Genomic DNA, 27,091 nt, shown 5'->3' on the forward strand with positions numbered 1-27,091 from the left:
ATATATGGCATTTTGTATGGGACTACATTAGTTCCACTCAGTGTACGGCATTGGTTATTACATTAGGCATTGCTGTATTTCAAATAAACACATTGCACAACTGGAATTGAAGATCTCTACCTAAGATGGAGCACAAAAATAAGGGAGCATCACAATTCTATGATTATATTTATATACATTTCCAAAGTTGAGGCCTTAAAATATGTTGGGAAAGGACTTTGATCATGTGATCCCAGAAGATAACTGTAAAAAACTTCTTGTGTCATGGCATTGGTTGGGTATTGATTAAACAGAGTATTTTGGACTCTGATTACCATTCACTGAGTTGGTGCACCGCTCCTAGAGGTACTGCAATACAAGGTCGATCCAAGTGGATTCAAGATTCAAGAGTTTATTGTCAAATGCACAACAATTACATTAAGTAGCCGCTGGCAATGAAATGTCGGGTCACAGGCTCTCTTATAGCAATGCTCCGAATATTACAAGCAAAAAAATATTGAATAAAATAATATAAAATAGAATATCAAAATTTAAAATAGGGAAATAAAATATATATATCTAAATATATATATACACTCTAAAGAAAAAAACAAATAGTGCAATTATGTGCAATAGAGCAAATATGCTAAGGTGCTGGTTTAGTGGAGTTATTGCAGATTGAGGAGTTTAAAAGTCTTATGGCCTGGGAGAAATCAATCTCTGAGCCTGGTGGTGCGGGCTCCGATGCTGCGGTGCCGCCGGTCAGACGGCAGCAGGCAAAACAGTTTATACTCTTTGATCTATTAGTCAGCATCATAGTCCTTAACCCCCTTTGTTTGAATTTCTTAAACCTCCTTTGCTTCAATTCCTTTAAACTCCTTTGCTTCAATTCCTTTAAACTCCTTGCTTCAATTCCTTTCTATTCTTTAAAGGTGCCTTTTTATCTCAGAAAAATAAGAAGTGAAGAATCAGTCTGCACTAACCAGTGAATTGGTAGAACAAAGATAAGAGATTTTTCATGAGAATTTGGAAAACACATCTTGAACAGCGAAAATAACAATTGTGAACACACATTGAAACAAACAACAGTTGCAATGGAGATCACCGGAGAGTGAAACAAATGGATATAAAGGTAGAGACTGTCCGCCCGTACTCGAGTCCTTTTTATTTAAGATCACTGCAGAGCAGTGAGCTGCTGAAGTCATGCAAACCGATGAAGCTACAAGGATTTATGTTGGCAGATCTTCTGCTGAAGTTAATGACGACTGCTTCAAATGCCATTGCAAAGCGAAGTGTCCGATGCACCCTTGTCTGAGGAAGAAGTTCGTCCATTCTGGGCGACACTTCAACGACAGTCTTTCACCAGGCACAACAAAGTCTAAGAGTTTGGATAAGCTCACAGACTTGCTGTAGAGGAGGTGACGAAGACTGTCAACTCCACCTTGTCTGCAAGCTCCACCTGTGTGAGCTCTGGAGAAGCCTATACCAACCCGCCTCATTAACCCCGCGAAAGTCCAGAAGATGATCTGTTATGCCTGCGACGTTAAAGGCAGATGCAAAATCCAACTCTTGCTCGAAAGTGTCAATCGCGCAGGCGAAGTCGGGCCATTTCCTCAGAGGAACCGGACGCTTCAGATGATCCCATTCGGATGTGTAGGACTCCTTCAAGCTCCCACTCAGGAGTCAGCTCCAAGTCAGGTAGTTCCTCAGAGGGAGGTTCAACAACAAGCAGTATGGACAGTGGGAGATGCTTGTCCAGGAAACAATCAACAATAGTTTGACTGACATCACAGACTTCTTTTAATGAGTTTCTAATGACAGCCTCTTTCTCAATTCATCGCTTTCTCCAGAGATTGATATGGCTTTAGATGAAATTATTGAGTCAATCAATAAGGAAAGCAAAATGGAAAGGAATTCCACAGCCAAACCTCCAATCAGTAAAGGAATGAGGATCGATCACAGTCTTTTCATAAAGACTCCCTTTACACAGTGAGACGCTTCAAATACTGACAGGGGTCGCGAAAAATTCAAGGAGGAGACCAAAGTCAATAGGAGGCTGACGATACAGTCGGGCTGATGGCTAGTATTGACGCTGTGCTTCTGGAGAAGGAGAAGCCGGAGGTGGAAATGAAAGCCCCATCTAAACACTGAAAAAGCCTCCATCTGAAAAGGCCTGTGGCCCACAAACAGCTTTCAGATCTCATCTATGCGCATACACGACCTGGAAGGAATTCAGACATTAGTTCAGGTCCAGTGAAAAAGGTGGCTGCTCCTGATGCAATACAGGGGCATATATGCAGACATTCAGACAGGGTGTTTTGGTTTTCTGTCCTTGATAAGCTGGTGGCTGAACAATCAAGTTAACTGCCACAAAAAGGGTGTCAGAGGCTTTTATGGCCATCGACTCACTGGAAACAAACAAGCAGTCATCATCAGAGGTCAGCAGCATTGAGGAGAAAAACATCACAGACGTCATCATCAGAGGTCAGCAGTGGAGGGAATGAAAGATCAAGAAGTCAGATCAGCAGTGTTCAACGGAATTGAGGAGAAAGGAACGAAGCAGACGCTAATATCAGAGGTCAGCAGCGGAGGGAAGAAAGACCAAGCAGTCAACACTTTCATCAGAGTTCAGCAGCATTGAGGAGAAAACATCAAGCAGACAACATCATCAGAGGTCAGCAAAGAAAAGGAGAACTCAGCATCATCAGACAGGAACTCCAGGAGAAGATTGCAAAGATGCCATGCAGACAGATGTGAAATGTATGTCAGTGTTCTCTTGACCAGTCATCACCGAAGCTATAATAAGGCAAAGGTGAATCTCGGACTGATGTCGATATAACAGATACAAGTCATCATCTGCTGGAGAGTAATATGGGCCGAGGTCAAAGACATTGACTCAACCAACCCCAACACACCCTGACGAGGTCATTTTCAAGGAGTTGTGCAAGAAGTGGCCTTGTCCAGAGATGCTATTGGTTTCCCTTTCTTAAGAGATCCAGAACTTGAGATATCAATTAGCTCCTCTTGAAAAGACGCTCGTGCAAAGGGCCTGGCTTCTTCTCCTCTTTCAGAGCAAGGTTCTCTCCTTCTTCCGGAGATAAAAGGTGGATGATGTTCTTCCCGATAGCTTCACTTTCAAATTTAAATATGTTTTCTCCATGTGCCTCTGTTATCCCCACATTTATGAGAATGAATAAATGTATAAAATGGAATTATTTGGTTTCAGTATTTATTCCAATCAGACTTAAGTCTTGTTGTGGCTTTTCCCCAGTGTGCCCGTTCCTCCCATATTTAAAACAACAATTATTAAAAGATTCAAAATCGAATAATTTGTTTTCAGGATTTATTCCACTGAGGCTAAAGTTTTGCGTTTTACAAGCTGAAAATTCACTGTTTCACAGGTAAGTTTAGTTTCTTCCTTTAATTCATCAGCCATCTGCACCTTCACCTGAACTTCTAGCTCCAACAAGCTGTATAAGGCAGAGTAGAGTGACTCTACTATGGCTGGTGATCAAATAGCTTATAGTAAGCATCTAACTGTCAGATATTTTCAGAATAAGACACAGTTGCTGCTGACTATCACCGTAAATCGATACAGTGTTACTTGATTGTGTTTGTCTTAATTTTGAAGGAAATTTGAGATCTCAACTAATTCAATTTTGAGTTAAATTTCTGCAGGAAGATGGAAATATTACAACTGCAATATATTTTATATCTCATTTATGTAAAAGCAACAAGAGTTTATATGATTTAATATAGTGGATAAGATGTAGAATATCCTTGTACGCTGAAGGTCTTCTGCACAAATTACCACAAAAAAACATTAGATGTTAGCAGGTGTTAGGGCCACCAGCGGATGTTAGGGACATAATCCTCAGTTGTGCACCTCAGTCATCAAGTGTTTTGACTCTTCTGATCAATGATACAGGCCGAACTTGAGGGTACGCTGAGATAAAGGTAAATCTGACTGGCTGCTGGGTATTATGAAAGTACTATGAAAGCCATGTGGCTGCTCAGTAGATCAGACATCATTACCTCTTTAGCCTTTTTAAACTAAACTCTGTACCATTTTAGAACATAGGACAAGATGGAGAATATTCCTTGAATATTCCTTTCCTCCTGATCCAGAGCCATTGGCTGCAGCGTTCTGCAGTGTGTGATGTTTCTTTCATGGTCCGGCGCAGGGCTTGTCGATGGATCTCCAGATCTTTGTGCAACCTAATGGTGCAGCCAACCTCCACAGGGCAAGCTATTGCTTTCCAGCCACATTGCTGTGCCTCAAATGCAAGGTCTGCATACTACAGCCTTTCCTCCTCATTTGCTTCATCAACATTATCCACCTAGGTACTGTCAATTCTAAAAAAGTAGACGACAGACATGGTATTAGACCAGATTATCAGGTCAGGTCTTAGGGTGGTAGTGATGAATATGTGATGGGACTGTAAGTCGAAGGCCCACATCCACCAGCATCTCCTGAAGTCTCGACTTGCTCCAACTGACCACCACTGCCAGTGGAGGAGGCCCTTTCCCTGTTCCCTCCTCGCGGATAAATGTTGTCCTTAAACTGCAGTCGATGTGTTTTGGATGGCAAGGCATTGGGAGCAGTTCACTTAGTTTCTAGTGTTGTTGCAAGGCATTATCTGGTTGTGTATCAACGTATACCTACCTTAGAGATACTTATTTACAACCAGTGAGGATGTGCCTGACTTAGCGTAGAATAATGTTAGTTAGTTGTCTCTATATGAATCCATTCATGACACAAAAATGACTCGGAGGAAACTGATCTGACTTAAATGACCTGATTATTTTACAACCAGACTATACAACAATTTACAGTCTGAAATAAAAGATATCAAACTGAACAAATTTAACTTTTAACATTCTTTAGTTTTCAACATGATTCTAAGCTGACTTCATGTTATCATTTGATGCAGTGTTAACTCTTTTAAACTCTGATGTTGGACAACATACTGCAAATGTGAAGAGGAAACATCGACATTAGCTTTAGAGAACAAACAAATTAGATTAAACTTGTAATTCTACAGGCAGACACTGGTTATTTCGTTGATTTACATTCACAAAAAGAGCCAATGAAATACATCGCTTATTTACATGGAAACATAACATTTTATAAGTTTTAGACTTTTTCAGAAAGGCACTTGATCAAATTCCTTGATGCAAATTATCAACAAGATTAAGGTACCTCTATTTGGTAAAAGGCACATAAAAAAAAAAAACACGAGGTAAAGACATGGAGGGTGTAACAAACATGAATAGACCATTTTCAAACTGAATCACAGACAAAATGGCAATCACGACTCTATCCCAACACAGTGATGAAAAGTTGTATTTCTGATGCATGGTCGTGAAGTGAACCTCAATATAGTTAAAGGTGCGAGAGGCTAAAGGCCTCGCCCTTGGATAGATCAGCACATGTAGGTGAAACAATGGATTCTACTTCTAATCTACAAAACTTCTGCCTTTGTAAATGCATTTTTACTTTGACGAACTTGTCCCAGGGCTTTCATCTGATCAACTTCAAATTGAGATGAGGTCATCACAACAAGACGGAGATAAAAACCAACTCAAAGATCGATTTTTCATCAGACGGTGTGACTGTGGCGTGGCATCAAAGTTTTGATTACACGCCATCAAAACACAAGGTTCTGTACTTCGGACATACATGATCCAATCGACTCCAAACTAGACATCTAAGACAAGAATCCCGGCCTGATGACATCTACACATAAATCATTTCTTAAAATCACAGCGCCACCTGCTGGCTACAGGAAGTGCCATGTTTTATACTTTGATGCACTGCTCCTGGCTGCTTAACAATATACAGCTCAAATGAGCTGAGACAAGTCATGGTCAGAATTGTGACATTTCCTCAAACCGTGTAAACATTGCGGTGCGGCGAAGGATCATCCTTCGCCAAAGGAGACGATGTTGTCATAACTCCAGTGTGCATTGTCCTATCACTACCAAACTTCTGTCTCATGATTAGAGTCCAAGCCTGAACAGCTCTGTGTCAATATTTCCTCAGTGTCATAGCGCCACCTACTGGCAACAGGAAGTAAGCTTTGTTTTACAACTATCATTCGATTTACATACAATTTTCACAGTGTGATGTGCAATTGATAGCGTGGACCGTAATGAGCAATTAGCAGGCAAGGATCGACATCGCTCGACGGACGCAGGAAGTGAAGCGTTTATCCTTGCCGCAGTGCGCAAAACGCATGCAACGTGGAGACGTGCGCTTGGTCATTGATCGCTCTCTCCACTAACCGCAACAGGCTTCAAAATGCCTGTGCTCGGGCCCGTTAGTGCTACAACGTAGCCCTAGTTCTCCTTGATTTCCTCTTGATCTTGAACTTTGATTGACTCTGTTTGTTTCTTCCCTTACCATTTGTCCTTGCACTCTTTTCACAGCTTCAGCAAAGCTTATGTTGTTAGCTACTTTCACTGGTTGGATTTCCACTGCTATAATCCTGACTGCACAGCCCCCATATGCCACATTGTGCTGGCCACCACAGTTACAATATTTAACCATTATCTCCACCGTCCTCAAATCGATGCTGGCCTCCGCATTTGTCACATCTTCGTTTCCCTTTACAGGCCGTTGCTCTATGCCCATACCTCTGACATTTATAACACAGAAAAGGAGGAGGATCACAAGGCCTGACTGGGAAACTCATGCAACCAATCTTTATTTTAACAGGAAGCACCAAGTCCTGAAACTCCAGAAGAACCAACAAACTTAAAATGCTCTCCCCGTTAACAGTTCTTAACAACCTCCTGAGCCTCCTCATCTCGCCTCCATGAATACTTTGTTTCTGTTTTTTCAAATCCTCATTCCAGCTATCACTCCACGAAAAACTTTATTCTCACCCAGAACCTTTCTCTTACACAACGTTTTTGCAGATGCTTTCAACATGCAACGCTATATTTCATTGTCCTTCATCTCTGCATTTGACCAACAAGTTCCCATCTCAAAGAATTTAAGCCATTTCTACATCCCCCAACTTCTTTGTCAGCTCCCTCGACAACGCAATTGGGCTCACATTTATCTTCTCATCGTCCTCCATTAATTTAAGTATTATTTTAAATCCCTGTCTCTCCACAGGCCAACTTCATCTGAACTATTCTCTAAACCTCTTTTGCTCCTTTGGCTGGTAGGCGCTCCTAAATCATCATCGAGCCACTTATTTGTTTTACTTCCCTGCCTCTAAAAACAGTCCAGTCATCAAAATCCATTTCATCATCTCCATTCACTGCCTGTAGTGCCATCCTGATCCAGTTACATACCAGTTTATGCCAACCAAGTCCCCAAGAAAAGCTAACCTATGTATTCTACTCTTCACTGCTTCTCATCCCACCATGGTGAGCCACCTACTTTCTCCTCATCCTGCCTGTGCTTATAGGTAAAGTACTTGTTTCAGCTGATATTGTAGCCGGCATTATTTAGTGATCAGGGACATAGACCAATCAGTTTGAAGTTCTTTTCTCTCTCTCTCTCTCTCTCTCTCTCTCTCTCTCTCTCTCTCTCTCTCTCTCTCTCTCTCTCTCTCTATATATATATATATATATGTATAATATACTCTAAACCCTTTAGTGTTTTGTGACTGTTTGCGTCTGCATGTATTGCGTTGTTCAGATCCATTAAATATGAGGTTGACGGTTGGTCAGAGGTTTTAAACACCTAAGTGTATTGTAAAACTTTTAGAAAAGGCAGTGAAATATATTCATTAAAAAAAGAATGTCTAGTTTTTGTATTACGATTTTAATACAACAGCTATAAACTGATGAATGGATGAGCATGGATACTTATTCACTACTACGTTCAACTACATAACACAAGTGTTCGATGAAGGCTGTTAACCCACACAGACAAAAACTTAATGCTTTCATTTTATGAGAAACAACAAACAAAAAATAGCAGACTTCTAATACTTAAAAAAATAAACAGGGAAGAAGCCAAGGCTTGGATGTTACACATTATTTATTCAATCAGAGATAAAAAAAAAAAATTGAAGGATTTTAGCTCGTATAAAAATGTGCCATTGAAATTATAAAGTTGGGTCGTGGACCATAAAAAGTCGTATCATCAAATGTGTCTTTCGGACTGTAAAAACAATAAAAGTCTAAATCATGGACACACTGTGGATCACTCGGGAAGGTTCTGATCCTGATCTTACAGAGATGACAGATTTATGGATGTTGTTCTTCCATGTTTACATTTGGAGGATTTGGTCATGAGTGGGACAATTCCCTGTATAAACAAATTCAAGACATAAACAAAGAAAAAATCTGACAGACTGAAAAGAATGACAGTACTTGTCTTAATGGTTATGTTTAACAGACAGAGACTTGTTTACTGTGTTTGGTCATTGCTCTACTGGGGATAGTGATTGCATTGACAATGTTATCTTTTATGCTGCCGGGCAGGTTCCCACGCTGACAGCCCCACTGACCACGGCAGCTTTGCTCAAGCTCACTGGGCTGTTGTTGATGGTCAGGTTCCTCATGCAGCCGATGTAGAGCTTTCTGGTGGGAAGGCTCTCTGGAAGGAACAGATCTGAAAGGGCAGAGAGTGTCAGCAAGATCAGAAATGAGAAAGTAGAAATCAGAAGATGTTACGCTCTTTACTCACCTGGAGCTCCACCTATGAACACTGGCTTTCTAGTGTCCGTGGAGCTGGCATTCAGAGGTCCCACCACGTGGCTGATCTCAGAGTCCACATCCAGCTGGACAACATTGGCATCTCGGATCACTGAGGTCATACAGGACAGATAATATAGCTTAGTCAAAGAGCTCCTCAGAATCTCCAATCTGTGGTAAAGGCTGGCCGTTTCTCTATTGAAACCAAAGTGCTGTGACTTACTGTTGGGACTACTTCATTTATTTCCAGTGGTGATAAAAATGTTCAGATACTTTACTCAAGAAAGGGTTGGGGTTAGCAATGTCTCCCAGTAAAATATTCATCCAAGTCCTGACTCAACCAGCAGGTATGAAATGCTCACATTTGCTTGTCTCTGTGCTCATTTGCAGATCTCATGTAATTGACTATACATTTGTGAGTCCATCACTGACTTTGCTCTTTAATGAAGAGGAATTGCCACCACACTACAGCTGTGTTTACAAAGTAAAGAGCAAAAAGTACTATTGTTTTCTTCTGAAAAGCAGAAGAGAAGATGGAAAAATACAAAGCAGCATAAAGGTGGCATCGAATGGAAACACGTACTTCTATATTCTTTCTGTCAAATTACTTTCTATTGTCGAAGAAAATATTTCAAATGACTCCCTTCACTGAATGTTGACCATCAGACAGAATTATATTGCCTTGATGTGATGCCTGTCTCCAATGTGCAGTGAATACAATTAATCTGAACCAGCAGCAGAATTTGGACTTGAAGGAATTTTTATTCTTCCACACTGGATATGATTTAATTTTGCATTATTACACCTCCAACTTTCCAAACAAATTTTATAAATTTGTTTTATGAACCCAGTAATCACATGAATAATTAAATTAATCACAACAAAGTATCAATTAAGCAAAAAGCACAAGCAAGTGACAGTGACAAGCTAAGTGCCCTCCAACACTCTTTAAAGAGGCTATAGAGTTCAGTATAAGGATTCATTATTATTTATTTTGGGTAAAAAAGAAGATTCTCACCTGTAATTCTGTGCCAGTTGCCAGCACACAGACCTTGTCTTGGAGACACCTTTGTGGAGAACTCATGGGTTCCATCGTTCACAAGAACCTCAACCTGGAAAAACAGGAAAATTGTGTCCATGCTTTTAAAAAAACGATACATTGTGTGTGCAGTTTTCTGTATAACTGTGCAAATAACTTACTGCTCCTTGATGAGTGTACATGGTAATAAAGCCATCGTCTGTGAACAAATGCATTAGCACCCCAGATGCCACACGGGGGCGCACCTCCATCACCAGCTCAAACTTCAGCCCCAGGTTAAAAGAGTCATCTGAGAGAGAGAAGCAGACAGAACAAGATGAAGTGAGCTCACGGTACTTTATCCTTTCTGGAACCCACCTTTTTACTGCATTTATCAGCCATGTTTCTCTGCGCTGCATGCTGGATACTGCCACTCAGCTTCTAACACAATCCCCAAAATGTAACCATATCATCCCTGTTTTAGCATCCTTGCACTGCCTGCATTTTGGGATTGATTTGAAAATGATTTGAAAAACAAGAAGAGATTAGACTATCAGAATCGGTTACACATTTGTATCTCACTTCTTAAGACATATCTGAATAAAAAAGCTTTTATCATGTGATGTCTATTGCTTTTGTTATCTCTTAGTTATGTTTATGTGGTTCCTGGGTTTTTTTGTACAGCACATTGTTACTTGTTTTGAAAAGTGCTATAAAAATAAAGTTATAATTATTATTATTATCAATATTATTATGTAAAATGACTTGACAAATTCAAAAGCCGCGGCTCCAGTCTTAAGTTCCTCAGAGCTTTACCTTGCCACCCCCCCATCCTCCTCCAAACGGATGTGTATGGTGCCAAAACTAATTTAGTGTTACTCTTTGTGAGACGGTAAAAAAAGCAACACTTTGCAAATGTAAGATTTAAAAGTAGTATTCAATTCCTTTCAGATTGGAGCTTGAGGGTTAACAAGCCTGTGCCTACTAGACATCTACCTAGCACGATGTATCCTCCTTCCTCTGAGAAGTATGTTCCTGCCTCAGAGAGTCCGTCAAAGCAAGGAGTGACCCCAAACGTCTCGGTCACAGAGGGCAGCCACAGTCCATCCAGCTGAAGGTTCTTCAAACAGCCGGTGAAGCTGTATGCCGAGTTTCTCTAAAGAGGAGTGCAGGGAAACTTATATCATAGGTATAAACAAACAGAATAGGGCAGTATAGAAATTAGAGTGAGATCATAAGCAACTAGCAGGGTGCTCAGAAAGCACATAGCCACTGCCAAGGCTAACTCCCTATTGCCATGTTAAAGACAGTGAAAAAAAATTTAAAATCTTGGATTTGTCCACTTATATGGACCCACTCAAAATGTAATGGGTTTGCCATAGCTACGCCCTTCCACCAAAAATAATGGAAATTAGTTTAGTAGTTTTTGCGTAATCCTGCTAACAAACAAACAGATAAACAAACTGTGATGAAAACATAACCCCCTTTGTAGTCGTAACTAGAGGGGTGCTTGGAGAGCACATAACTTCGCCAAGGTTAACGCCCTACCTTGTCATGTTAAAGAGAGAGGGAAAAAATTCGGCATCTGCTGCATTTTTTTATTAAGTGATAATGGGACAGTTGGGGGGAAAATGTATTCATGCATCTTTAAAAATCAGGATGGTGAATTCTAAGGGGAAAGTGTAGCAGTGGTGATTTCCTTATGTCAGTGTGAACAGCAGAGTTACTATATCATGTGTTTTCCAGCAGATGCCAAAGGGCTCTTAATTACGGATATTTGATATAATATTCATGTGATTCAAGTGATCCCTGCTGTGTATGTTTTTAATTTTAAAACTTTAAACCAAATCAGCTTTTACCCTTACCTGAACATTCTTCAGAGCTCTCCCAGGAGGAACTCCTCCGACATAGAGGGGACTGTTGACATGCCAGGAGATGTTGCTTTCCTGTACTCTGTCCTCCAGGACTGTGAGCCCATCAATTATTAAACGCCCCACTCTCCCATCACGGATAAAAATAACCTTCAGTGGGAGAAAAACAGAAGGTCGTCACTGCTAATCTTGCCACACACCTAAACAAGCACTTGCACAACAATAGATTCATTACTGACATGGAATACCTTCATAAACTTACATTGTGCCATGCACCATCATTGTATTTCTCCTCACTCTTGATTTTGACTCTCTGCTCTGCTGCATTGAAGGTGTATACCAGCTTCCCTTGGGCCAAGAAGAGAGCCATGAAATTGTCCTCTTGGACATCAGATACATAAAAGATGAGCCCAAAGGATGAGTAAGTCTTCAGGGACAAGGAGAAGTGGGACCTGGGAGGTGAAAGGTGCGTTTAGTCATGCGTGTCGACATACAGAAATCCTTGAAAGACTCTGTGAGAGTGAGCTTTAAAAGGACTTGACCTTGAGGTTAATTATAGTTCTGCTACATGTACCTCTCTGAAAGGGAGTCTGGGAGATCTGTGAAGTGCTGTCTGCTGTTGGCGATGCCACCGTAGTGGAAGGCTTGTTGAGACGCTCTGGGACTTGAGGAGAGGTAGCAGGGCTCAATGTTCAGCTCAGATGGCTCCTGGTCATCACTCTTCAGTTCCATCAGGCCTAGAGGGAGGCTGGACTTATCCCTGGTAACCTTTAAGAGTTTATTAAATGTCAGTGTTGCTCAAATATTTACAAACCAAGTGAAAAGCATACATCCTCAAAAAGCAACTCTTAATGGAAGGCAATCTTTCATTTATACCTGCTGCGACTGGCCATGTTTGGCCCTGGAGATGTTCTCCCTCTGCCTTGACAGCAGAGCAGCAGGGGGGCGCTGGACTGGACAGTCCTGCAGGGAGGTCTGCACCTTGTCTGTGTACCGCTGGAAGTCCTCAGGCTCAATGTCCCGGTCTTGTCTACAGAAACACAGACAGAAGCAGTGTGAGTGCATGAGTACAAAAGTGCCATGTAAAAGTTATAGATGCTATCATGTCTTCATTGCAACACACCATGTCCTTAACCTACTTCATTTGAGAGTGACATCTTCAGAAAATAAGCAGCGACTAGAGTTAAACATTCACTTTTACAGTCTGGAGGGATATGAAGGGGGCAGTTTGCCTATTATAAAGAGAAGAATAAATATGTTCCTTCCAGTCCTACTCTAAGCTGTAGTGATTTACCTGTTGATGTAAGCATAACTGATGCAGCCTGTGAAGTTCTTGAAGCTGCTGCTTGGAGACCCTCCGTAGTAGAAGGTCTTTACAGCAGAGCCTGATGAGGGTCTTGTGGCTGATGATGGACGTTTCTTCTCCTGCTTGTCTTTGTCATCCACCAACAGAGAATACCTAAAGTGCACAGTTCAACCAGTTAACGAATTATCGGTTCTGATACAAATTTTCTAACTACCTGCCTAAGTGTACACATGACCCACTTTTCCTACCATCTGTTTACCTACCACCCTTTTCTATCGCAGCATATTTAAACCATCTTGCGATGGGATCACAGCTAGCCATCAACATGTTGACATTCTGACCACTGAGGAGTCAGTAACCATTATTACATTATTATATGGTTACACAATACTCATGGGTTGCACCACATATTGTTAACGTCATACGGGTTGGAATGAAACTAGAAACAATGCACTTGATTAACAAGATCTGAAAGTGTCTATGATCACATGAAAGCTTGTCATTAAAACTCCCAGTAGTTAAGCACTCAAGCAATTAAATGAATAAGAGAATTGCCATGCCACAAAAATGTCATAAACGATAATATAAATGAAACATTGACGGGACAACACAAGAAAAATAAACCAATAGTACAGGAAAATGAATAAAAGTCTGATAACTTAACTTCATCTATTAATGTGGAAATACGATGCAAATGGGGGCTGAACAACTGCTGACAGGATTCTGCAGCTGCTCAGTCAAACACTTACTTCTGATTGTTCACTGAGGCCACTAAGAAGTGTGTCCTTCCATCATTGTATTGTTTCTTGTGTGATTTGACTCTTGTGCCTCTGGTGTTCATCACCACTGCTCCGTTGTCCAGGGAGATGCTGAACTCATCAGACTGTAGAAGGAGAAAATATAAGTAGTTATTACAATTTTGTTACTAGCTTTATAGATACTATGGAATATATTTGTCATCCAGCAGCACAAGAAGGTCTTCAAAAGAAAAAGTCCTGTTCTCCATCACAGCGTTCTTAGACCAACAGAAACAATCCTGAAATTACAGTGTCACTCAACTAACAGATTCACAATACAAACATGGATTTGTGTGTACCCCTTCACTGTGGTAGAACAGAAGTCCGCTGGGCTGAAGAGTTCTGAAGTTGAGTCCTCCCTCAAAGCTGTCGCAGGGTGAAATCTTTCCTGTGGATCCCAGGTAGCTCTCTCCAGTGAAATAGGCCTTATGGGACATCTATCATAACAAAAAACACATGTAACTTTCATCACCCCAAGGCTTTCACTCACCATGCAGCCTACGGATAGGATTTGACAAGCTCAAAACAAAGCTGGAGGGCAACTATTTTCTCTCACCTGACAGTGAAAGCTAGTGTGGGTGCAGAAGTGTGTTGATCTATGAGGTACTGACTCAAGAGGGACATAAACAGTGCACCATCAGTGACAAAGTGAGAAGGGGATGTGAGGGAGCACTTACAAAGGACTCCTCCGGGCAGCCACTGCTGATGCCAATGGTGCCAGGCTCCTCGAGCAGGTTGAAGTCTTTCTTCTGGAACTGGAAACCTTTCACACAGCCTTTAAGGCCGACTCCAGCAGACAGCTCTGGCCTGTGATGATACACACATAGTAGTGTCACCATTAAGTGGAGAATCTCTATGATGCTCAAAACAAGACGTCAATATGCAGGACATAAATGTCTGCCTGTTCCTGAGTTATGACTTTAACTGTAGTTACTGCTGTGTGGTTGTTTGGCTCCAACAACCAGTCAAGTTGCAGGAATTATTGCCAAAATGTCTGTACCTGAGGTATATGAAATAATAAACAATAGAGAGAAAGAGTTTTTGACCTTTTGAATTAAATATGTTATCACTTCATCATTTTATCCTATCGGACCTTTGTCGTGACAAAAAACATGTGTTTGTGAGGTCTTTGAGACGTTGACCTTTGACCGCCAAAATGAAATCAGTTCATCCTTGAGACGAAATCAAACTTTGGGCCAAATCTGAAGATGTCTGAGATATTGTGTTCCAGAGAAAGGAAGGGAAGTCTGTGCACGAGTACGGAGAAACTGAAACTCCAGCCACAGCTGTAGCTGGAGGCATAACTAGAGTTACTGAAGACCAAAACAGAGCTACAAGGAGACTAATTACTGAGGTAGAAACATGAATTATCTTCAGACTTTCAGAAATAAAATCAGTTTCTCTCTAATGCCATTTTATTTGTACTCACCTGGATTTGAGGATGCTTGATGGAGCCCCACCGATGTATATATCTGAGAAGGGCAGTGTGGTTTTGGGATTCTCCAACGATTTAACATGGCTTTTGTCCACGAGCAAGATCACCTTCTTTGACTGATGGTAGATGATTGACAACTGTGCACAAACCCCAAACACCGACAGTTACAGCAAAACATAACTCATGCATGTTCAGCCAACTGTATTACAAATGTGAAATGTACCTCATGGTATCGTGCGTCATTTATTTGCAGTTTTGGTAAATTATTCTCCAAAACCCTTGGTCCATTGGCGAAGCCGAAGTCATACATTAGTCGCAAAAAGCCATTCTTCAATTCCAAAAGGAAGTAATTGTCCTGCAAAGTAGAAAAAAAATGCATACTAATTTATTGCAGTGTATAATTAAATGTGTTTCTACTTAAACCGTTATAGTATGTGAAAGAAATGTTATATAATACCACACAAATTGCTGTATAGGGCAAATTCCTGTCTTAAATTACATTTCAAGATGTCACACATGTGGAGTCTTAAAGGGGGACTACAGTCTTTGGACTTACCCCATTGACCATGACGAAGAGGACGCCATTGTTTGCAACGGTTCGTACTGCAATATCAAATCTCGTAACGACACCAAATTTGCCCCTCCTCTCAATATTGTTGATGAGAGCGTAGCCTGTTCCATCAAAGAGGTAGCTGGCGATGCGACTCTGTGAGAATGCCAACTTGTACCTAAGAGAAAAACGAGAAATGGGATTGGATATTTGATCGACCAAAGAACAATACCAAAGTCACTTATCCAAATGAAATAATACATCTCAGCAGCACAACAAACTGCAGCCAAATTATCCTACTGACTGATTTTACTATGATCATTTAGACTGACTGACAAGCGTGAGCCACAGGCAGATATTCTTTAGTCTGCTCTGTGGATTGTATTTTAAGAGAATGTGGAATGTAGATGACTTAATCCAGACATGCAAATGTGTACCTGGGGCATGGTGATGATGTCACCACATCCATTTTGTGAGCCTCCTTGAAGTTGTACAGACTGATCACATCATTGTTGAGCGAGGCCAACTCGATGCAGCCCACAAAAGGAGCGAGACTCAGAGGAGGAGGAAGCTAGGTTGAAAACAAATACAACAACACAGTCACATGTAAATAGAAACTGGTGATTAAATAAATATGTATTTGTATTAAGGGCATTTTTGAAATATATTACCTTGACATCTGGTGGGACACCACCAACAAAGAACACTATATCCTTGGGGTCAATGTCAAACAGTGAGTCTGTGCCTGGAGCCTCGCCTTTCTGGATGAACTTCTGCTCGTCTGTGGAGCTCTGACTGGGGACGGTCAGGAAGACCTTTCCATGTCTGCCCAGCCTGCAGGCAGAAATCACAAAGAGGCAAAGGTAACAAAAGTCATTTTAGCACTAAGAGACACGTGGGATGATGGGCTTGATTTTTTTTTACCATGGATCTCTCTTTTTTAAACTAGCTTTTATAAGTCCTTCAAGTAAGACGGAGCAAAAAAGTGCACAAACTTGTTATAAGTGGTTTGTTTGAATGTTGCCAAATTGAGATTTGATTTCATCACTAGCATAACATTTCACTCAAGGCATCTGGTTGGGAAAGTTACTCAAGTAAATGATTATAGGTCTGCATGGACAGTGCTTTTCAAGTTAAGTAGAAAAACAGCTAAATGTACATTTTAAAATATAAAAATAAAATATTTAAAGTTAAAGTTTAATTAATGTTTGAAGTCAGTGCTTCTCGCCTTCATCTACTGTAAGTATCTCTGAGGTCTAACAACAATACATTTACAAAGAGTATTCGGGTTTTCACTGTATAGTTCCTGCACAGAAAATAGAAAAATAGAGTCCATGTGTTGTCCATGTGAGTCCACTACTTTCTGCTAACAATCCCATGATGCAGTGTCCCATTTTGGACATACATGAAAATCCTGATGTGTTAAAACAAAATGACATCTGGATGATTAGAGTCTGAAATATCAAATATTGGTGTTCACTACCGAGTAAACTATTGAGTTGATTTTTATTTATTTATTGAGTATTTGTTAGACGTGGGGTTATAAATGAGGAGTGATTTCAGACAACCTTTGCTTGCAAGCAATCATATTCTTCTTCACTGCTTCTCTTGTCAAAAAACAATAAAATAACGAGATGTGAGCTACTTCGGCAGCTTGTGCTTAAAGTGTTTCCAACACACTTTTGTCAACTAAAAGTATTTTGTAAAACACTTCAAAGGTATTGCTTAAAGAAACATTGCTCCACCGTGCTACTAGTGGCCAGTGAATCTACAGGGTATTTAAAAGTTGTTGGTTTTGCAGTAACATCTTTAAATGTCAGCTTCAATCAGATTAAACTAGGGAATCTGACATATAAGTTAAATCATTTGTATGTGCCACTTGAACAGATCTGTTTGTACAAGTGCTTCTTGCACAAAGTGGATGTTTCTATGGCCCATTTACATTACCTCTCTACTTTGATGTAGTTGAACACTGCAGGCCATTGGCTGACAGGCTTTGAACTCAGCGGGATCTCAACATCTTCACCCCCGAGGTTGTACACGTACACCAGGTTGTCGTTCTTGATAGCCAGACCCATGTAGTCTTTCCTACCCTGAGGGCATAATCACCAGAAAACAACACAGTGAGTTTTCCCACCATGGCCTTTGTTTACTTTACAACAGTGGTGGCTGGTTAATACGGGGCGCCCCCACCAATAAACATGTTTAACATAATTTAATTATATAATAATTTACTCGTACAATGCTCCTAGTAGACCGTAAGTGCCTGTGAGCATTCAAAATAAGTTGTTTTCAATTTGTATTTGGTTAATTTCCGTCTAAAAACATAGAGACATACAGATTCAGCAGCCGGCAAGTGATGAGGATGTGTAAACTGTGTTTCTCAGAACAAGAGTTTTGAGAAACAGAGACGACTAACTGGATGTGGTGGAAGTAATAACTTGTATTGCTTCCCCTGTTTGCTGTTTCAAAGTGTCGGAGGCAGGGAGTTACTGTGACGGGGTGTGAGATGCAAAACATCTCTCTGAAAAATGCAAACGGCATGAGAGTTGCCACAGTCATTTAGACAACACAATGAGGCAACATTTTTGCGGCAGGCTTTGCATTACACAGCAGCTCGATGAAGCACCCCCCCCCCCGCAATATATTTTATCCCCACTGCTTTACAACATGATTTTTCTCCAGGGAAACCTTGGTTTTCCCTGAAATACAGGCCACTCAGAAAAGCTGTAGACCAACGCCATTGCCTGCAGTACAGTTCAGTGGCAGTGAAATCACCAAGGTAAAATGTCACAGAACACAGAGGCCTCACATTGTGTAGCTGCTCTCCTTCTGTGCCCCCGGTGGGCGGGCTAACGGTATTTATGCAAATGAACTCTAACTTTGAAGCTACTCACATGCAGCATTGTCACAGGCGTCTCTTGGAGACCTTTTGAATGGGGCAACTGTGCATTTTTCAAAGGCTGTTATTCCTGCTCCCACGATCACAACAAACTATTCATATCCACAAGCTGCTCCCTGCATCTCATCATTGACCTCAGCCACTGTGTGCTGGTCTGTAAAGTCTTAGCAACGGCTGTGGGTCACATACCCAGCCACTACATTTAGCAGTTGGTTGTTAAGCAGTTGGCTTAATAACAGCAAGTAAATTAAATTGCATTACATATCATTTGGCAGACGCTTTTATCCAAAGCGACTTACATTTGGTGCATTCAACATCTGTGAAGTAAATGCAGTTTACTTGCTGTTGCTTGGCATTCTTCCTGGTGAGCATTGTTAATTAACTAAGGAGCAACTAATTCTCTCCTCACATTTCTGTCTCCCAGGTAAAGGATGAAACGGTCCTCAATGGGATCCTTGTCAGGGTCCACTCTTATGAACAAGCTGATTGTTGTCACTGTCTTCAGTTCTTCCAGGTTACTGTGAGGGTGGACCTCCACCGAGGACTGGCCGTTGAACTTCATGGACACTTGGACCTGGGAATGAAATCAAACCACAGAGACCAGTAACTTACGGTGAGCTCAATACTGTATGAGACGTTGTTTTGTCATTCAAATTGAGTGAATTGCATCGCTATTAGCATCTTGCTATGATTAACAGGCCTGTATTTTAATAAAGTTGATGATTGTGTAGGAAATAAAGAAAACAGATATCAACATGAGGTGTACAGTAAAAAAAGGTTTGGAAATGTGTGGACAAGTATGCACACTTTTGACTCCAAAAGTAATATTATAAGTAAATTATACACAAGTCTATGTCCTGACAACAAGTCTGTACTGCTGCTGTGGGCTTCTTGGGCTAACATTAAGCATGTGTCTCCTAGATCTACTGCACTTTAACCATGTTTTCAGACAACTCACTTTCTTGGCCACGCTCCTGGCCTGGGCTATGAGCTCTCTGATCCTCATGATGTTGGTGGTCACGTTGTTGACAGGCTTCTTCTCCTCAACCACCCTCAGTTTGTTCAGCAGCTCGGGGACGAGCACGTTCAGGGTCTCCACTGCAAAACAGTTCAACAGGAAGAGACAGTTTCAGCATGATGCTTATACTAAGAGACCGTCAGTGCAGCAGATTGAATGGTTAGCAGGGTTGACACATGATGAATGGTTTAATACTAATTGCCTGCTGACAATCATTGAAACATTCAAGATACATGTGTGTTGCCCTGAGTGTGATACCTGTTTCTCCGGCAGAGGAAACGGCCTCTTCATAAGCAGCTACAGAGTAATCATTGTTTCTCATGTTTTTGGCCCATTCCTCAACCTTGCTGCTAATGGGCGTGATGGTTTGAAGGACCTCTGCTGAGTGGTTGAGCGTCCCCTCGGCCACCTCCAGGGTGAACTCCAGACGCTGTGCTGTTCCGTCTGGAAACGGATGCAGAGGATGAAAGAGCTTAATTTCTGGAATAGTACTACAGGGTTTGCAACATGTAGTTGATGGTGAAAAGTGGGTTATCATTCAACTGGGCAGAACTCAGCTCTATGGATGATGCTCTGACTATTTGAAAGAGGCCATCTTTCTTATATCCATTAGTTGTCATTAAAGCATCTACATTAAATGTAAACATGTTATCTTTCCAACCAAATAATTGTAGTTTGTTTCATGTGAACAACAACCACACTATAGTTTCCCTGTTTCATTTTTGGGCATGCCCCCAGACTCCGACAGCTGGCTACTTTCTCCCACTGGCGTGCTACTCTTTAAAAACAGGACACACAGTTAACACAATTATCTTTAAAACAACCAAGTGCCATCTTACCTCTCTGAATTCCACCGATATCCTGCACTAGGTCTGCAAGCTGTTTGGTGTTCTTATCCATGGTCTCTTTGGTCTCCTCAATGTATTTCAGCTTGTCAATCACCTCAGTTTCAACCTCTGTTAAAGAAAACAAATTGTAAATGACATCCAGCTGGGACTTTGGCTATAACTATATCTGTGAATAAACCATACCATACCAGATTGTTCTGAGTGTAATGACACAGATTCCTTGAAAACATTGTTGCTCTGTGTCACAAGGAGTCCAAGCTGAGTGTTGATCCCTGCGACGACCTTAAACACAGAGCACACAGGGTGAAACCTAGTACGGCATCAGTTTTAAATTACAGCAGATTGATGTGGCAGAGCTCTGCGATGTAACCTACGTCTTCAGCTCTTTGGGACAAGTTGAAGGTGGTGAGCGAGGTGATGTTTGCATCGTCAATGTATTTCACAATGTTGTTGTAGACGTTGGCAGCACTTATGGCTCTCTGTACAAAGCCGTTGGCATCGCTCGCTCTCAGATCCCTGGAGGAGACAGGAGGGTAATAATTCACCATCTTATTCCATGTGTCTACATTGCACATAAAATGATAACAAATTCCCATTGTTCATGGACATCACATTAAAAATGCACTACTTGAATCGGAGAAAAGGATGACAATGAATCAAATGACTTCCTTTAAATGGGCTGCTCGTAGTAACAGCCCCACAGAGAATCATTATTCCGACTGTGCAGATTTGAGTGTTTTATTCGTCTCTGCTCAATACTCCCATCAACCTGGTTTCCAGCAGCACACACATGACTGCTAATGTTGCCCTGTGACCTCTGCATGTGGGAGTATGTAATATGTTGGCTTGCTCATTATGCATTACACACTGATGACGTTATGTCAGTGTGTTTTCAGCATTTTCTGGTGCCATCAAGTGTCAAATTTTTCTTTCAATTTTTCAAAAGCTGTTTTTTCAGAGCCAAATACAAAATAGCACTTAAACTGTATTCTTGATTTCTGCTGTTGCACCTGTAGACATTTTGACATTCAACAGGACCATAAGCAGGATTGTAAATAACAAAATGAATGATTGCAATTTCCATGGAGCTACTTCTGTTTAGGGTTTTGGTTGTTGTTGGCTCACTGGCTCAAAAAGGGTTTATTAATGTGCTGCTGCTCCCTTCGAAATACACTAATTCTCCTGTTTGGGTAATATTTTTTATAAACTACAGTGGTCACCTGATCCATTTTCAAAAGTAAAAGTACACAATATTTCATTTTCAAAGGTTTAGATCTTTACTAGGAATCAGTCGGCTAAATCCTCAGTGTTGCAAACAGGGTGAAGAAATATTGAGAGGGATATTACATAAAGTTTGAGAGGGTGACTAATGTGCATGTGTTGTTTATTTTTGCTGATGTGCATGGGCTTGATAATGTGTATGAAAGTATGTCTTACTCCTCCAGTTCATTGGCCTGTTTCTCCAGCTCCACGGCATGCTCGTCTGCCCTCTGAACCAGATCTCTGTCGGCCATAGAGAGACGCTCCGTCTTCTCCGTCAGGCTTTGGCTGGCGCCATCGATCGCTGCGTGGTACTCAGTCACATTCTGTGTAGACAAATGAACACATGCTTTCCACCGACTTGCACCAGTAATCAGTCATCTCTGCACAGGTGTTGTTCTCACAAATATCATCATTTACTTTGCAGAACTCCTGCACTAAAAAGGGCTGCTGAAGAACACTGCTGATTCAATCACAGACAATCCATGAACTGCATCCAAATCAAATTGACCAGCTTTAGAATCTGGCATAGGTTGAATCCCAGGAGTGAATAAATCCAATGCAAGGCCTGAGATACTGCAACCCCTTAGAACAGTCTATTGGGTTATAATACTACCTCATCCAGTGAGAGGAAACCTGAACATCATTATACAGCAGGGGCACTGATAATTTCTCTCTTACCCTTTGCACCCACCTTATGAAACCACTGTGGGTTCAGGTAAACACAGTCCTCACAGTAATGTAGGTCTCACCTGCACCATAGCATCCACCTCAGCCACAGTCCTTTCTGTGTCAGAGATGAAACCTCCGGCTGCTTCCAGTGTGTCATTGACAGCAGTGTGGTCCTCTGTCAGCAGCAGCTGCTTGGCCTGGGGGCACAGGGAGATAATACTTAACTACAGCTTGTGGTGTTAGTAGTTACATGCTGGAACATTCAACCTTCTCCCCATTTCTGTGAAAAGCGTTGGTTGCATGTTCAGAGTTGTAGTGACAACCTAACTCGGGGAAGTCACTCATACACATACAGCCTTTATTTAATCTCTGAGATCAGGATCTACTTTGTGATCTTTAAAAGAGTACAGCCGAGAACCAGAATCACATGAGCCACATAAACCACATTATTTTGACCTCCGCCAAGGAGGTTATGTTCGCATTGCTGCTTGTGTGACTTTTAGCAGGATTACACAAAAACTACAGAACCGATTTTTTTGAAACTCGAGAACCTGTTAACTGTGGATTGGATTAAGGGTCTCAGGAGAGATCTCAGAATATCAGAAATCACGCAAGTGTTGATATCTAATACTGTGTGCAATTGGTACGGCTCTGGATAATGAGCTGGATGTATCTGTTTTCCATATGGTGGTGAAAAGAAGAAGGTATGTGTTCTAGTTTACTCATGCTTATGTCTTTGTGCTATGCTAAAGTAAGGGCTCTTGACTCCACTTAACAAATAGATATCGGGCTTTCAAGTTTACACATCACACCTGCTTATTCTCTGCTCAGGCAACAATCCAGTCAAGCCACAATGCCAGGAGACAAAAACAGATATTGAACATGTTAAGATCTGCTCCTATACAGACTGAATATATTGTTATATTTGTTATATTGTTGATGGTTGTTTGACTCCTTGAGTTTATTTCCGGTTTTATTTTGAGACCACTTTCCTTGTGTGTCATTTACTTGGTTGGTCTGTCGTTGTATGTTATCGATCCATATTTGTTTCAGCATCTTTGCACTCTGCACCACTGCAATATTGTCCTCTGGTCATAATTAGTAGTTAAATGTTTCTTGTCCACCCTTGCACATTTTGCTTCCCGTTGCACTACTGTCTTGTACAGTTTATCTCTATTGCACAGAGTGGTAACACTTATTTAGCTAGTTTCTGGTAGTGTGTTGTCAGTTGTATGTCTATTTGTGTAGGTTTACTGAACGCAACTACACCAGAGTCAAATTCTTAGTATGTGTACTCATACATGGCAAATAAAACTGATTCTGATTTCCTGTCTTTGTCCCTTTTCCTGCAGTTAGAATTGTCTGCACCTGTCCTAATGTGTTGACCTGTGTTTAGTTATCCTTTGTGTATTCAGTTTCTGTGCTCCCAGTTCACTGTGTCAGTTCATTGTGATGCTTAACATCTTAAAGTTCAAATCACACAAAACACCTTCAAATGATCAATTCACATACTGTACACTAAGTGGATTAACCTTTGTGGTATTTGGATGTTTGCGATTGAAGTTGACACTACCAACACCCGACCCTTTTGCTTGACCACCGCATGACTAAATATGGCACAATGCTGAGATGGTGTGATTGGCTGTGGTAACTCAGCAGTGAGCAAACTGTGGCTGCAGCTAGTGTCAACCGGTTTGTGCTGAAGAGACCCAGATTAGGAGACGCTCTGTGTTTTGTTAGAGCAGCATTCATGGCACTGAATGGGAGACCCTGGTCATGGAGATCCCCATTACTGATAACATGTGAACACACACACACACACACACACACACACACACACACACACACACACACACACACACACACACACACACACACACACACACACACACACACTGTACAGCCGCAGCTGTTCTGTGCAGCAGACCCACAATGTCAACTAGGGCATGGTAACAACTTCCTGGATCCAAATTCCAACCACATGCTTTTACACAGTTGAAATTCAACAAATCCAAGATGATGACATTTAAATACACCATATAAACTAAAGAACTGATACTATTATTCTTGAATTTTTTTTTTATTTAAACCCCTGTATACTTACATCACTGCCAAACATTGTACAAGGCAGCTGTAAGCTGTCTAGATGTTTTATTATGTTCCCTGTCCAGCAGGCAGCCAATGATTTCTACATCCCACTGCACTGTGAACATAAACTTACTTGAACTCTCAGATACTGCAGTTCACAATGAGCTTCAAATCTGATTTTCTACTTAGTTATTAATCCATAAATTGATATAAATCCATATTTATATGAAGGTTTTTCATAAGTTGTAGTATTTTTTGTCACATTTTATCAGCATTGACATGTCTGTCCAAAATTCCATCTCTTTGACCTCTGGTTTGGTTCCAACCATCAGCTAAGATATCCCTTTTTTTTAGTAGCTAAATGTTCAACTGGTCCAGATACAGACATCTGATCACGACAATCCTTCATCCAGATAAAACATACAGTTCAAAACCACCAAGATTAAATAACTGTATCATAAAAATGTGAATTAAAACTGGATGAAAAGTCAGTTTTGATGCTTCTGGCTTCTGATATATGCACAAAGGGGATATGACGCCATTGATGAACAAACAAATTGACTATATGTATCTCAGTCGAGTCTCCCAGCACTGTGTTCAAAAGGCATTTTTTTGAATTTCCAGTGAGAGGCACTTCAACCAGAATTTAGGGGTAAAGTTCAACTTTAATACAGTATGTATCTCTGGATGAATTAAGCTATAAGGGAAATCTTCCTGCCCAGGTGTATGTAAATATCACAAATCTGCATATACGCACCTCTACACCTCTGTCACCCATATATGCAGTAAACTGTTTGCTGGGCAGTCTAAATGCATGACTATGATTTGGGTTACTCTCCGAAAGTTGGCAGAAGAGAAGCTGAATCTCCTCTGACAGTAATTACATTGCATTTTGGATGCATATTACATCATGGGAAGCCTTGATGTTCTTGTGCAAGCTCTAGATATTGTCATGGGAAAAAAAAACTGCACTGCAGCATTTCTCATCCCCCCACTGTGGGCCTCCTCCTAATGTAACAGTCCAAAGCTCCCACAGATGGTTTAGTGTTTCTGTTCTGTACTTAAAACCATGCAGAATATGCTTCTCGGACTTGCCTGGCAAACTACAGCCAGATCTCCCTCACACTGCATTTAGCACCAGACTAAGGTCCTCTCAGACCAGCTACCTCTGCGTGACTGAGTATAGCTCAACATCTTGAGTTGAGATGAAGCACACAGCACTTACAGAACAATTCCCATGCCAGCACATCCCCCCATGGCGAGGAGGGAAGTCTGTGAGCTTTTAAACAAGACTATATCCAAATGAATTTATAGTAACAAACAGAATGAGAGGGGAGCGCTCACCTCGCTCCTCTGGAATTTGAGGACGTTGGCTCTGTTCATGTCCTCCGTGTCCTGCACGTTGCCGGCTGCTTTCTGGAGAGAGGTCTCAGCGTCTGATAGCTTGGTGGAGAAGCGGGACAGGATCTCCCTGACAGGGGAGAGTCGGCCTTCTGTGACCATCAGCTTCTTATCCAACTGACGGATACGCCTCAGCACTGAAAACACAATGGTAAATGTAGAAATGATCACCAAAGCTCTTTACAGGCACAGTTTTACATTCACACACATCTGGTTATGTACCTATTAGCAGCACTTTGTTATTCTATGAGGCACTAGGAGTTCAGCATCTTGCCCAAGGACAATTTTGGCATGCAGATGGGGAAGACTGGGGATCAAACTGCGACCTTCAGGTTGTCTGACGACCGCTCACCCTCAGCCACAGCCACCAATCAATCAGATTCAGAAACACATCACTTTATTGTCACTTGTCTAACATTTGAGGGAAATCTAGATGAGCTTGTAATTTGAATATGTCTTGTCCCTCTCTATGTGCGCATTGAAGAGTAGGATTTTTTAACAGGCTTTCATGGATTGGAGATGAGACAATGCCTCTTGTACATCAGATGAAGCTCAGTGTGTCCAGTACTTTGGTTTATTACCTGATACCAGCAAAGGTCAGAATGGTCCAATCAACATCTGTTATATTTTTGATAGTTCTTAAAAGCAAATGCATTCTAAAGGACTAACCTTAAGCTAACATTGACACATTTACATATTAAAAGAGATTATCTCTGTCCATGCTAACACACTTGAAAACAAATATCACCTGATCATTCACTCTGACTGATCATGTGCGTAGCGGTGTAAACAGGAAGTGCCTTGTCTACCCTGCAGAAGAACAGTGATGTATTTTCCTGGACTGACAACGAAGTAGAACTGTTACAGACAATAAGTGTCAGCAACACTTTGCATTCACTGCTGGTAGCTAGGTCATGACAGATATAACTAATCAGAAAGCAAAGGTGGGTGTCCACATCATTGTTTCAAAATGTCTCTACTTTTGTCTGTCCAGACTTAAATGCAACCCTATAGGGTTTTACGGTGGTCAAATGGTCAAAAATTCAACTGTAGCAAGAATGATGCATTTAAAAACATAAATCGGTGGACGCAGCCCAAGATGATGGCATGCTGACTCTAAGCATCTCCACAATGAACATTTCCTGCTGAACATCAGTATGTTAACATTTGTATTGTAAGAATGTTTGCATGCTGATGGTAGCATTTAGCACAATCTACAAAGCTGCCATCTTTCACTTAGTTTTGTTGGTGTTCATAGTGGTCTGTAAATGCTCAGTTGGTCTCC

General features: G+C 41.2%; 1 protein-coding gene across 1 annotated transcript in view; it reads right to left on the bottom strand.

The window, feature by feature from the left end:
* Nucleotides 1-7,963: 7,963 nt before the first annotated feature.
* Nucleotides 7,964-27,091, bottom strand: part of lama4 (laminin, alpha 4) — a 33,452-nt gene continuing 14,324 nt past the window's right edge. Inside the window, exons 13-40 of the mRNA XM_035143557.2 lie at nucleotides 25,750-25,943; nucleotides 22,398-22,514; nucleotides 21,823-21,971; nucleotides 20,760-20,901; nucleotides 20,574-20,667; nucleotides 20,377-20,493; nucleotides 19,796-19,981; nucleotides 19,478-19,617; nucleotides 18,929-19,093; nucleotides 17,565-17,710; nucleotides 16,289-16,451; nucleotides 16,055-16,188; nucleotides 15,624-15,795; nucleotides 15,291-15,422; nucleotides 15,062-15,204; nucleotides 14,310-14,439; nucleotides 13,932-14,069; nucleotides 13,585-13,718; nucleotides 12,824-12,988; nucleotides 12,406-12,559; nucleotides 12,104-12,297; nucleotides 11,792-11,981; nucleotides 11,524-11,679; nucleotides 10,655-10,814; nucleotides 9,841-9,968; nucleotides 9,659-9,752; nucleotides 8,633-8,752; nucleotides 7,964-8,557 (exon numbers count right to left, since the gene is read on the bottom strand). Coding sequence (XP_034999448.2) covers nucleotides 8,412-8,557; nucleotides 8,633-8,752; nucleotides 9,659-9,752; nucleotides 9,841-9,968; nucleotides 10,655-10,814; nucleotides 11,524-11,679; nucleotides 11,792-11,981; nucleotides 12,104-12,297; nucleotides 12,406-12,559; nucleotides 12,824-12,988; nucleotides 13,585-13,718; nucleotides 13,932-14,069; nucleotides 14,310-14,439; nucleotides 15,062-15,204; nucleotides 15,291-15,422; nucleotides 15,624-15,795; nucleotides 16,055-16,188; nucleotides 16,289-16,451; nucleotides 17,565-17,710; nucleotides 18,929-19,093; nucleotides 19,478-19,617; nucleotides 19,796-19,981; nucleotides 20,377-20,493; nucleotides 20,574-20,667; nucleotides 20,760-20,901; nucleotides 21,823-21,971; nucleotides 22,398-22,514; nucleotides 25,750-25,943 — 4,103 coding nt within the window. The 3' untranslated portion in view covers nucleotides 7,964-8,411. The remainder of the gene's footprint in view (nucleotides 8,558-8,632; nucleotides 8,753-9,658; nucleotides 9,753-9,840; nucleotides 9,969-10,654; nucleotides 10,815-11,523; nucleotides 11,680-11,791; nucleotides 11,982-12,103; nucleotides 12,298-12,405; nucleotides 12,560-12,823; nucleotides 12,989-13,584; nucleotides 13,719-13,931; nucleotides 14,070-14,309; nucleotides 14,440-15,061; nucleotides 15,205-15,290; nucleotides 15,423-15,623; nucleotides 15,796-16,054; nucleotides 16,189-16,288; nucleotides 16,452-17,564; nucleotides 17,711-18,928; nucleotides 19,094-19,477; nucleotides 19,618-19,795; nucleotides 19,982-20,376; nucleotides 20,494-20,573; nucleotides 20,668-20,759; nucleotides 20,902-21,822; nucleotides 21,972-22,397; nucleotides 22,515-25,749; nucleotides 25,944-27,091) is intronic.

This window comes from Hippoglossus stenolepis, chromosome 20 (assembly GCF_022539355.2).
Source record: "Hippoglossus stenolepis isolate QCI-W04-F060 chromosome 20, HSTE1.2, whole genome shotgun sequence".
Lineage (NCBI taxonomy): Eukaryota > Metazoa > Chordata > Actinopteri > Pleuronectiformes > Pleuronectidae > Hippoglossus > Hippoglossus stenolepis.